We start from the raw sequence: 13,163 nt of genomic DNA on the forward strand, positions 1-13,163 counted from the left end.
TTAAATTAGTTTTTAATTTGGTTACTTAAGTGACATTCAAGTAAGAAATCATGAAGATGAAATGAGTGTTTTATTATATATAGCGAAGAGATGAGTGTTATGACATCGATATGTATTGAAAACCTTTTTAAGAAATTGTTTTATAACTTACCATTCCTAAGATGTTAGGGTGGTGTAGCTCATCCTTACAGGTGTAGGGTGGCGTACAACATATAGATAGCACACGTAACACGTAACATGGTAGCACACAAATGTGTTGTTATAAAACGTAACTTGTTGTAAAAGCATAAAAAGGAGTTATTGTAGTACTTAGCTCATTGAGGTAGCATAAGAAAGAGTTTTTGTAGCACATAACAAAAAATATATGTAATACACACATTAAGTTCTATGAAAATAAATGTATAAATATAAGAGAGAAATTAATAAAAGAAAAAATATATTGGTCAATGGGTTAGGCTGGGCTAAACCATGGCCCAAAGGCGAGCTACCCAACTCGTCCTTGTTGAATCTACAACAAGGGGAGCTGAGAGTTTTTTTTTTCATGGTATCAATAGCGAGCTTATTGGAATTATTCACATTTTTTGACTTTTAAAAGCTAATTAATTGGAGTTTTCTTATTACTGCTAAACTTGTGAACAAAGACAACTAAGGTTATTTCGCTAAACTCGTAAATCGGGTCATTCACTTAACAAAATTTAATAACCTGATTTTTTTAAAATCATTTTTTATTTAACTAAACTTTTTTAAAAATAGATCATATCGCAATGCTGAGATATTTTTCTGATACCAACCCAATACTGAAATATTTTTTTTTAATACTGTTATAATTATATAAAAGAAAAATTAAATAAATTATCAACTCTAAATCTCTATAAACACGTCATATAAGGACTAAATTAAAAAAAAATCAATGATAAAAAAAAGGATCAAAATGTATAAAAAAAACACCGTGAATTGCTATTATAATTAACAGTGCTAAGTGTTTTCCTCACACTTTTTAACAGGAATTTTTTTTTTGATATTACAATAATTATAATCATATAAAAAATAAATTAAAATAAATTATCACTTTTAAATCTTTATAAACACATCATTTAAGAATTAAATTAAAAAAATCAATATACCCACCTCCGGGCAAAATTGTGTCCGTGGGCTAATTAGAATCGAGTATCTCAAAGCCAGGCTCAAACCAACCCACCAACCCATTTAACGAAACCGGAAAAAAAACCTCCCGCTCATTTGCCCTTTTACTTTCTTCCCGAATACGTATTATATTTTTTACACAGCACAAATCAAAAACCTACAATCTCCGTTTCACTCCAAGACCTCACTCTCATTTTCCCTTTTTTCTCAAAAATAAAAATAAAAATAAAAATGAGAGAAGAGCAGATAGAGAAGCTTCGAGGGGTAGTGCGTGACTGTGTGAGCAAGCACTTATACTCCTCTGCCATTTTCTTCGCCGACAAAGTCGCCGCCTTCACCGACGATCCCGCTGACATCTACATGCAAGCTCAGGCTCTCTTCCTCGGCCGCCACTACCGCCGCGCCTACCACCTCCTCAACGCCTCCAAAATAGTCCTTCGCGACCTCCGTTTCCGCTACCTCGCCGCCAAATGCCTCGTAAATCCTCGATTTTGGATCTTTAATCTTGAGAACTAATGACTTTTTTTTACTTTTAGGGGTTTTTTGGTTAACTTTTAATTCTTTCTTTTAAAATTGTGACCAGGAGGAATTGAAAGAGTGGGACCAGTGTTTGTTAATGCTTGGTGATGCAAAAGTTGATGAACATGGAAATGTATATGACACTAAAGACTGTAATGTTATGTACTTAGATAAGGATAGTGAAGATCGCGAGATCAATGTGAGTTTTTTTTCTTTTTTTTTCTTATGCTATTTTTAACTGGCAATTGAGTTTTTCTTTTGAACATTTCAAGTCTTGTTCTTTGTCTTTCACAATTCGCTTATGAATTTTTGAAGAATTTTTTTTGGTGCTTTATATTAGTTGATTGTGATAAAGATGTGGATTATGTATCTTGAATATACATAGATTATACTTGTATTTATGACTTTGAATTTTGGTTAGTGAAATGCTGTTTTTCTGTTTTGGAATAGATTTCTTCAGCAATATGTTTTCTAAGAGGTAGGGCTTATGAAGCATTGGAAAATCGTGCTCTAGCTCGACATTGGTTAGCTTTTCTTAGCCATCTTATTTTTCTAGAAAGCTTACTGTGTCTTTGGTCTGTAATGATTAATTTACTCTTTTGTGATGATTTAAGGTACAAAGCTGCTATCAAGGCTGATCCTTTATGTTATGAGGTAGCTATTGCACTTGTTTTACCTTTGCTTTCTGGTTTACTTTGTAGGTTGCATAAGAGAGTTTCTTTGCATTATAGTATTTGTGCATGCAAAAAGAATTAACATAGCTTTCCGTGCAAAGCTTCAAAAATCCATATTAAGAGGTTGATAAAGATTAAAGAGTTTTCTTGATAGATTCAACTGAAGTTTTTTGCCTTCGTTTTCTGGACATAATCTTGATTTCTTTCTAGTTTTGCTCATCTCTTTTACTGATTTTGGTTGGAAGTATGAATGATGATTGTATCTCCATTGTTTCCCAGGCTTTGGAATGCCTTATTGAAAATCACATGCTCACATTTGAAGAAGGTAACAGTTCTCCAAACCTCATTTTTGAATCATGTGAAGAATATTGTTATCTGATTTGTATTATTTACTGTTTAAGTGGTGATTGTTGAGAATTTCTCTCTTCAGTACCATTCTGGCATTCACTTCATTAACTGAAAGAATATTAATTGCTCCACATTGCTCTAAATAACAATGTCATTTAATACTCAAACGTCTTATATTTGCTACTGCATTGCAGAAACAAGTCTACTTTCCTCCTTGCAATTTGGTCCTGAAGATAGGTGGCTCTCTTCATTCTACTCTTGCTTGATAAAAAAGGTGAACACGCACAACTGCAGTGTATACTAGTCAATATGATCCAAACAATGATTTCCAGATAATCTATTTGCTTTAATAAATCTATGTGCTTCTCCAAAACTAATGTCAGTCCCTTGTCACAGTATGACAAAGAGTGTGTCATAGAAGCCAAATTCAGAGAAGTTGAAAAAGAAAGCTGCAATAGCAATCCTTCTAGCCCTTCTTTCATGCATACACTAAAAAACAACACCGATCTTTTGGCTTGTAAAGCAGAGTACTTCAATCAGTGTGGTGAATATCAGAAATGCTTTGAACTAACTTCAGAGTGAGTTCCTAACTTGTTTCAAACAGAATACAGATAAGAACACACCCTAGATGTGTCAGTTGATCTGAGCTTTATCTTTTCTTTTGCAGTCTGCTTGAGAAGGACCCTTTTCATTTGAAATGTACATTGGTACATTTAGCAGCTGCTGTGGAGCTTGGAAATTCAAATGAGCTGTATCTCATGGCATCTAACTTGGTGAAGGATTATCCTCAAAAGTGAGTTTATATACCTGCATCTTCTTTTATGATATGCTCATATGACCTGTGTTCTTTGGAGTTGAAGGATTACTCTCAGGACCGGCTTCCTTAATTCCCTTTCACTGTGAAGGATTATGCTTAGATTGAGTTATCTATTTTCCCTTTTTTGCTTCCATGGTTTGCTCTCTAGATGTGGTCAAGGCACAGAATAATTTTCTTGTCATCATTGATCAAATGTGAGCATGGTGGTTATCCAAATAATTTGTTTTTCCAGTAACAGCTTGACTAATTAACACAAAGAAAGAAGTTAAAGAGAAGGAAGTAAGAACTCTTGGAAAACATGTATCTACTACACCTGAAATACCATTCATGAGTAACATGGGAAATATGCATGTGGTTTTCCAGTGATTATTAGTATAGTCCAATAAAAGGTACTAAAGAGCATAATTCATTTTTTGTGGTTATTGGACTTCTCATCCATTAGGACTGTCACTTTCTCTTCAACAAAGCTAAGATTCTCCTAATGTATAATTGGCTGCAACAGTTTTCACATGCATACATTTCTACCGTCGTGCATGGAAATATTGTAAATCCTAAGAAGTAATGTAATGGTGGACCTATTAGAATCCTCTGACCGTGTGAAACTTTCCCACGTGGTATTTTCATGTGGCCTGTTTTTCAATTCCTCAAATTGTCAACAATAAAATCGTGGAAAGTGAAATCTACCGGTGCATAAGATTTTGAATTGATAAAACAAAATGGTAAGTTAGAAGTGAAGATGGTTTCAGGGTTGCTAAAAAACATAGGAAAAATAAGTGCTTTCTTCCATTGGCTTTCTTTCCAATTTCTCTTGATATTTTGTCGAGTCTTGCTTGAAATTGTGTTAAATGATATCCTGTGGACTCTCATCTGAATTTCATTGTCAAATGCTTTTGAATTACTAATTATAAAATTTTGAAGAGAAAAAGGAAAAACACAAGAGATGGAGAAGAGAGATTTTGTTTCTTTCTCATAGACTTCACTTCAGCTTAAGCATGAATATGAGTTTCTATTAGATATTGTGCAATTGAACATTTCCATTAAATATTATGCAATTGAACATCATGTTTACTTATTAGGTCTTCTCGTCATTTAGGACTCTCTCATGGTTTGCTGTTGGCTGTTACTACTACTGTATCAAGAAGTATGATCAATCACGGCGTTATTTCAGGTAACTTTTGCCCGAAGCTCAGTAAAAAATGTACCTACTGTGCTCTTTTTGGTCATATGGATTAAATCTGATTCTTCTTCTCTTTGTTCTACAATACAGCAAGGCTACCAGTCTAGATGGAACCTTTGCACCTGCTTGGATTGGCTTTGGGAATGCTTATGCTGCTCAAGAAGAGGGTGATCAAGCAATGTCGGCATATCGCACCGCTGCTCGTTTATTCCCAGGGTAATTTGGACTAGAACCTCATTAACCTCTTCAAGTTGAAAATAATATAATATTTTTACACTATTTGAACTGAAAGGTACATGTTTTTGGAGCATTATGTGCTTTTGTTAGGCTGCCTTTGTTCTAAGAAAATATTTTAGCATTTTCCTGCACACTTGAATTCCTCTGCGTCCATAACTTTAGGAAGTTATTTTAGGCCTCCTTGACAGCCTCCAAGGGACGACCATATATTATTATTTATAATCAATATAAAGCTAAAATTATAATTTAAAAGAAATATGAAAAAGGAAACGTGTATGGAATTGGTCGCAATCAGTATACAAAAATTAAAGTATTCCATGTCCTCAAAAAAATGTTAAAACAAATATATGGAAAAATCCTTAAGATAAAAATTATTTAAATAAATATGTGTGTTTGGAGTCAAATGGGTTTCCTCCATGCCAGCCTCCACTGGTGCTGGTACATGCAGACCTCTATTGCCATTTGCCACCTTTTCAAAAGTTTCACTGTCTTTTAGTAATTCCTTCTACTTGTAAGAATCGAGAAAGTTCACCATAATTTGTATGCTGCATTCATATTTCTTTCCTATCATATAATTAAGAAAGAACAAAAGTTCGTCTTTCCTCACCTTACCTTCTCATTCTCTCTTATCCTTGCCTACATTGATTCAAAACTTTAGATTTATGGAAATATTGAATATATACAATTTTGTATATGTCCCACTTCTGCTTATAGTTTGCCCGATCTCAACTATTATGGGCTATCATTTTAACTATGTACCTTTTAGAAGAAATCCTAGTTTTTTTGTCGTTAACCCGCCTTTTCCATTGTGTAATGTGTTTTCTCATTGTTTTTGTTGTTCCCTTCGTTTTCTGAGTGTAATTATTGGTATTTCCTGTATAATAAGAAGTTGAGGTGGAGATTTTTATATGTCAATGTTATAGTGTTGCCAGGTAGTTTGTCTTGATTGCTTTGTTGTAATTAATTTTTTCTGGGTGATGAGCTAGCTTGGTGGCTGGCTAGCTGGCTAGCTAAAGGGTCTTTTAGGTTTGGAGTTGTTAATTTAAACCAGAAAAGTGGTGGTTGGTTTTCCCCAACTCAAAATCTCCAAAAGGTAGTTTAAGTTGACCCGAAGCTCCTATTTGATATAATGATCTGAAATTAGTCTTTTTTTTGGTCCCAAGGTTATGCATTGTTGAAGTCCTCTTATTACTTATCAATTGTCTTTTTACAGGTTGAATCTTGATATTCTGTTATTCCAGGTGTCATTTGCCAACTTTGTATATTGGGATGGAATACATGCGAACTCACAGCTATAAGCTTGCTGAGCAGGTGATGTTTTATCTTCTGAACATTGGCCAATTGCTATTTTGTTTGATTAATTGATAAATTGTGTTTAAATAACACAATTAGCCCCTGGTGTTTTAAGTGGCGCTGCATCATTCTTCCCTGATGCTTGAGAAAACACTGCCTTAATTTTCAATAAAAAAGAAAAATGAAGGGCTTTTGTTTTGTCATGTTTCAGTTCAAGAATGCTAGCTTCGAACCCACATTTTTAGGTTAGCATTTGTTGCATTGACTTCAATTTCGTAGTTGTAATCTAAACAAATGATTTCCTTTTTCCTTTTGGGGAATTATTTGTAGCTTTCTTGCAAACTGAACATAAATCGAATGGACAGTGAACATCATAATATTGCAATTTACTTGTTTGTCATTTGAAATCCTGTTTCCTTTTTGACTCTTCTTCGTGTTTCTTGTTATGGTTTGTCAACATTCTGATTCATCATCTTTTTTCAGTTTTTCATGCAGGCAAAGACAATTTGCCCTTCAGATCCACTTGTATACAATGAACTTGGTGTTGTTGCTTATAATATGAAGGAGTAAGGATTTTTCTTTCCTCATAATTTTGTCAAAGATTGACTTAAAATTTTTACTTACAGGGTCTCTTTTGCATTGTTAATGTTTATGGTGTTTCTTTGAAGAATCAAATAATCAATTTTGCAAACAGCATTCATTTTCTTTACTAAAAGCCATTGGCTGTAAACTTTTTGATGCCAGTCAAGCTGTTTGACCTTCATAATTTTGTTTCTCAAACACTTTCAGGTACAACAAGGCAGTGTTGTGGTTTGAGAAGACTTTGAAGCACATTCCTTCGTTGAGTCAATTGTGGGAACCAACTGTCATTAATCTTGCCCATGCCTACAGAAAGTTAAAGTACGTTTTAAAATTTGTTGGAATGAGCAGTTATACTCCCTTTTTTTAGTTGCTTCTTGCCATTTAGGTACTCCAGGATGTATGATTGGTCTGTTTTTTTCTAGAATTTTCCTTGTACTTGAAATGAATTATCTTTCTCATCCTCAATTTCAAAATTGTTTTTCTGTTTAGCGTCTTGATATTTTCATATTGTTGCAGGGATGATTAGTATATGTTCTGCATTTTTTATTCAATACACACTTTCTGAGGTCTTTGTCAACCAGAAAGAAAGAAAAGTAGTTCAACCCTCCAATTGCTTTGAACTTGCATAACCATTAATTTCAATTAGTTAACTGAGCAAACCCATATTGATGAGTACTTTTTTGTTACAGTTTTTATATATGGAAAGCTTTGGCCATCTTTTTAGTTGTTAACATTTTCTTATAAACATGTTAGTTTCTGTCTCTTTTCCTGTAGCTTTTTGTGGAAGTGTTTTTAAGGATCAAGTTGGGAGCTTTCTTGGTGCACTTGGTGAAATACAACAGATAATATCATGCGATAGAAAATACTTTTCAAATTCCATTGATAGGATGAAAGGAGGATAAGCTTGGCCCTTTGTAACCCTCAAAATTCATGTTAGTTTCTTCATTTATTGCATGATTGATTTGTTGTGAGCAAGCATGACATTGTGACTTATGGTTTGACTTTTTTACATATTTGACTTGGAGTTTCGTTCTCCTTTCCTTTCTTTGCAGTTATTATTGTAGAAATAGAATGTTCTCTTATGACATGTATAAATGAATGATATGGCATATTACTGTTCAGCTTAATAACATCAAATTACTATTTCAGGATTTACCATGAAGCAATTTCATGCTATGAGAGAGCACTTGCATTATCAACTAGAAGCTTGAGTACTTATGCTGGTCTTGCATACACTTATCATTTGCAGGTGAATTGAGTTCTTTTCATTTTAATTTAAGTCTGTTAAAATGATATCATCTGGCTGTTGTAGTTGAAAGCAATAGCTTGAGAAAGGCAAAATTATCCAGAGAAAATAAGGAGTACTAGAAGTGGGAGAGGTATTGAAACGGGCTAGTGCAAATAATGAAAGTGGTTATGAAAGTTGAAGATGTCTTGGAAAGCTATCACATTATGATATCTTTGCTAATTTATGTTTCCAATGACTTTTGTGCAAGGGTTTGATAACAATATTCACATCACATGAACATGAACATGAACACAAACCAGCATGCGATTACAGTTCAGTTTCTCATGTTGATTGTTTGACAACCTTCTGCTATTATTCGAGTCATCCAACAACATTCCATATTCACTGGAAGCAAAAATCATATTTTTCTTTATTTTCAAGTGGTAGTGTTTCCCAAAGTGACTGGTTGCAAATCACCTTTTGTCCGACTTGGACTGACTTGGAAGAATGAACTATTTTTTAATGCAGATATAATGACTTGTCATTAGATTGCTTGAAATTTCGACCACTTTCTAAATTTGGGAAATGTTACAATTTGATACTGTGTCATGATTTAAAAGCCATCTTATAGGTGCCTCTTCTTCGTTCCCTTTTTGTGCAGGATAACTTTACTGCTGCAATTACATGCTACCACAAGGTAAGTAATCTGGAGTAATGTATAATTTCAAAGACAAGATTTTACTGCTTCCCCCACCTCCTCTATCTTCTTTGTCATAAAAGTTCCCTAAGATCTGGTCTTAATCATATCCACTTCTCAATCAGGCTTTATGGCTGAAACCGGATGATCAATTTTGCACTGAAATGTTGAGCCTGGCACTTGTAGATGAAGGTCGTCGAGGCATCGACCCCAAAATTGAATTTCGATGAAGTGATACTGTTTATATTCTTTTTGTTGTTGTAATGCATGTGGAATATGAACTACGAGTCCTTGAATGGGTCGATTCATTTTGTTCCATTTTAGAGTTAGGCAGTATGTATTACAGTAGGGAGAGTTGGGCAATATTTATGATCTGTATCGTTTGGTTTTATCAATGGAAGCTTGTAACTTAGACATTCCAATTTCAACCCACCTGCACCAAATTTTAGCTGTGATATTGTTGCTGGGCAGTCTTGTTCATGTTGCTAATTCTATTGACAAAGCATGTGGTGATAAGTTGCAAGTCTGCTGCTAGTGGACTTTTGGTTGTATATTCTGTATTTCCGAGTTCGCTGCTGGAGCGCTGCTCGAGCAACAATCCGTTTCTGTGCCATCCAATCATCCTGTTATCTCACTTCTACCGCAATTGTGTTTTCTTTCTTGTCAAGTGGCGATTTAAAGCCAGAATTCATCAACCTGTACGCGGCATAAAAATGCTGGGTTTAGTTACTTTTTTGCCAGCCTTTTAGAGAGAGCAAGTGTCACTGCATGGCCAACCCACTTGTTCCGGCAAGGTAAGTTCTGAGAGCTGAAGATACTCTTTGTCTGACCTTCCATGTAGTATACCGCGCATTTAAGATTTTGCGTAAGATGGCATGCATCTCTTCAGGTCTAATAGAAGCTCTGCTGATAAGAACAAGGAGATGGATTCTCTAGGAGCTCCATTTCTAATACAGAAGCAAAAAGCGTTTTTGTGATGACAAATGCTTTATTTTGGAAGTTTGCATGCGATGCGAGGGATGGATAGGCGTACAGCAAGCAACAGATAAAAAGGTAACAAAATCAAGCAAGCGGCTTGATATTCAAGGTACAAACAGAAGTGACAAAACACAAGCATTAGCGAGAACACATGCCCAGTTACATTTATTTGGAAAACGGACAGCCATGTGTTGCTGCTGCGACGGTGGCAGTGTTATCTTCTGATTCTGATTGGGATGGTGAGATCAGCGGTCCTTTCAGGAGCCCTCCAAATAACTCAGCTGGGTCATAGTAAATCTCCACATCTTCTGCCCTTTGAGATTCATCTATCTGGGAACCCATAAAAAAGTCACAAGCCATGAAGCCACTTTACTTCTGTCGTAGGAAATCATTTTAATTTATTTGTTTAATCAATGAAGATGTTCCACTCTGTAATTTCATTTTATGTATTGGGCTGTCCCTTTTTTTCTTTTCATGTTAGTAGAAATTCAGAGTTTTCAAGTCCATTGGCAATTTTTTCTGAACCAGAAAAAAAACAATAATGGCTTTTGGGCCCAGGATTTCTTGACGAACGCACTACAGCTCATACCATTAATGGCTGCCAGGTGTGATTTCTTGATGAAAAGGCCTTATCAAATCATATCAAGCAGGGAAGTAGGAATGCTAGTGGATAAAATCCAGAATTGTATGATAACGACACTGTTTATTATTATTATTATTATTATTTACTTTATTTTTTTTTTAATTTTAGATTATTTTAATATATTTCTAACTATCACAATACTAAATTAACTATAGAAACACGTTTGAAAGCCAAACTTGAAAGAGGCTACGTGGATAATTTGGAGTCTATCCTTTTTGAAAAAAACACTGAATAAGATCCATAAAGGGTGAAAATCGGTGCATTTTCCAGAATTTCTTTTTACTTTTTGATATTTTTAGCATGCTAAGTGGTTGTGCTTTTTTTCCCCTTCTCTAAATTAGATGAAAAGAATAGCTTGGATTTTTTACCGGCACCTTCTACAAGTTCTTATTGGTGTAGGGAATTCTTTTTAAAGCATACCTTGAGGACTCCGAGGCCATGGAACTCAACCTTCTCTCCAGTAGGAGCATGGCCTTTGAAAGGTCCTTCAAAGAAACCCCAATGCCTGAATTTGAAAGAAATCACAGGAGGTCCTGAATATACATTCAGCACTTCCCATGCGAATCCTCGAGGGAAGGCAGATCGAAAGGCATCATGGGATGATTCAAAGGTTTCTTCATCTGCTTTGTAGTACTGAAATTCCTTCGGTAGAGAGTTTTTCAATAAAGCATTGTAGCTCCCAAGCCTAAGCGTTTCTTCTCCTGATAAACCCTCTCTTCCTGTCACACAACCAAATATTCATCAGAGCACTTACAGGTGAGGTTCAAGGAAGCTTCCCATAATTGATAATCCTGTCCTTAATCTCTGTAACATTAATCTGGTTTAATTAAATCAAATAAGAACAAAGAATAGAAAAGAAAATCGGGTTTCAAGTTTGGCACAGTACCATTAACAATGAGCTTGAATTTGTCAGGATTAATGGTCTTGAAGTCCTGTAAACGAGTCTTGTGTGAGAGTTCCATTTCCCAAGACTTTATAGCATTTTGCACTACTTCTTCTAGAGACCCTTTTGGCCATTCCTACAAACCATGTTAACAAGCAAAGAGTTTCAGAGACAAAACAAGAAAGAAAAAGAAGAAGAAATCCGGACACACACGAACACATAATTTAGACATATATAAGCACAAAGGAGAGGAAGAGAAAGGGTCTAGAACCTTGGTCCGGCCTTCTTCGAAGAGCTGGTTGACGGAATCATATACGGGAGGACCACCATGCCTCCACTGCGTGGTATTCTCAGCTTCGTCATGCAAGATAGATCTGTAGATATCTCCTGATTTCTTAATCAAAGCTTCTTCTGCTGTCGCCATATCAACTTCCCTAGAGGCTCACTACAAAAGGCTCTAAGAGTTCTATACCGGAGATCGCTATATAACGTTTGATAGAAACCAGAAAATAATGCAAATCACTTGGTTTTATTGTGGTTGGTGTGTTTTGTAACCACACAATTTATGTAGCATAATTTATTAGGTCTATTATCACATAATACCACCATACAAGTTTCATCATCATACACACTTAAACATCACAAATCCAAAATCTACAACACAAAGCTCATAGTCTTGAATATAAATACTTAATTTCCAACTACAAATCACCTCATTGTCACCCAATAAGTGCCATAACAAATGGATATTTTTATTCATCACGCAATGCTAAAAAATATTCAAATAAGTGGGATGCTCGCAAAACTAATTAAGCAAGCATACTACTTAATCAATGTATAAACCTATATCTTTAAGCACTTCTCCTAGCATAACATCACCACGTTGCCTCAAAATGTGTTGGCCTAGAGTTTCAAATATGCTTATTTTGATGAAACAATTATTAATTTTTAAGAACAATTTTTTTTTTTGTGTTCTATTTTGCTAGATCATATTCTCATTTCAAGGGATATACTTGGATTCTAGAAGATTAAAGAGAATTGATTATTAAGATCAAGATATCTAAGAATGAAGTTTAGGGTGATTGATTACTTAGGATATACAAGCATATTGCATTTATATTTGTTCATGGACCTTTTTGGATTGGTTGTAGTTAGGCATAGTAGCAAGCAAAATAACTTATACTAGATTGGTGGCCTACGTTGTGTCATGAGCTGGACCATTTTTTTTAACATATAAAAAGAATGTTCAAGCACTACAAACATGTTTTAAAGAAGCAAGAAAAATTCAAAACTTGAGTTATAAACTCAATTAGGTTCAATAAACTTCGTTAATTTAATAATATGATTGAAAATAGACAACAAAAATTAATTAACCAAACTAAACAAAACAAATTGACAATGATTACCTGCACAAAATTAACACCTGTCAATATTATAAAAATATATCTTATCAATATTCTAAAAAGGTCTCTACAATCTTACTTGATAACTAAGAAAAACATTAAACAAAATTTAATAAAATAACATCTAAAACACATTTTAAGTCATTTAAGAATAAAAAAGCAGCCAATCAACAAAATGTTGAAGGGCATAATGAGAAAACAATATTTGATTTAAAAAAAACACAAAAAAACAACAATCCAAGTTAACCTAGGTTAAATTGCCAAACACATAATTTAGGTCATGAGAATGAGATAACCTCATAAAAAGTAAAATAAAAAAAATTTGAAGCTCAATTTTCTTCAAACCAATATTGAAGGAAAAATTAATTGAAAAAAAAATCAATTTTAAAAAGGACAAAAAAAACAACAACCCAAGTTAACTTGAGTTATGAGATTGAGATAACACTATAAAAAAATTAAAAAAAAATTACGAAACTCGATTCCCAAACCAATCCATTGTTAAAGGGTGAAACTTAAAAAAAAATTAATCTAAAAAACAATT

The 13,163-nt window shown here is 34.2% G+C and overlaps 2 protein-coding genes across 2 annotated transcripts; one reads left to right on the top strand and one right to left on the bottom strand.

Moving 5' to 3' along the window:
- The first annotated feature begins 1,262 nt into the window (after positions 1–1,262).
- Positions 1,263–9,170, top strand: LOC7489047 (anaphase-promoting complex subunit 6). The gene is made up of 16 exons (XM_002317584.4): positions 1,263–1,620; positions 1,727–1,861; positions 2,113–2,186; positions 2,277–2,316; positions 2,616–2,661; positions 2,879–2,958; positions 3,081–3,262; positions 3,352–3,477; positions 4,595–4,669; positions 4,769–4,894; positions 6,157–6,226; positions 6,692–6,774; positions 6,998–7,108; positions 7,940–8,039; positions 8,680–8,715; positions 8,841–9,170. The coding sequence occupies exons 1-16, from the start codon at positions 1,375–1,377 to the stop codon at positions 8,943–8,945; spliced, it is 1,635 nt and encodes a 544-aa protein (XP_002317620.2). The 5' UTR covers positions 1,263–1,374; the 3' UTR covers positions 8,946–9,170.
- A 513-nt stretch (positions 9,171–9,683) lies between these two features.
- On the bottom strand, positions 9,684–11,744 carry LOC7455941 (pathogen-related protein). Its single transcript, XM_024611463.2, has 4 exons — positions 11,491–11,744; positions 11,223–11,355; positions 10,757–11,055; positions 9,684–10,023 (listed from the first exon to the last, which is right to left on the bottom strand). Exons 1-4 carry the CDS (start codon positions 11,641–11,643, stop codon positions 9,859–9,861), a joined length of 750 nt encoding a protein of 249 aa, XP_024467231.1. The 5' UTR covers positions 11,644–11,744; the 3' UTR covers positions 9,684–9,858.
- Between the last annotated feature and the right edge of the window lie 1,419 nt (positions 11,745–13,163).

Source organism: Populus trichocarpa, chromosome 11 (genome assembly GCF_000002775.5).
Source record: "Populus trichocarpa isolate Nisqually-1 chromosome 11, P.trichocarpa_v4.1, whole genome shotgun sequence".
NCBI classification, from domain to species: Eukaryota; Viridiplantae; Streptophyta; class Magnoliopsida; order Malpighiales; family Salicaceae; genus Populus; species Populus trichocarpa.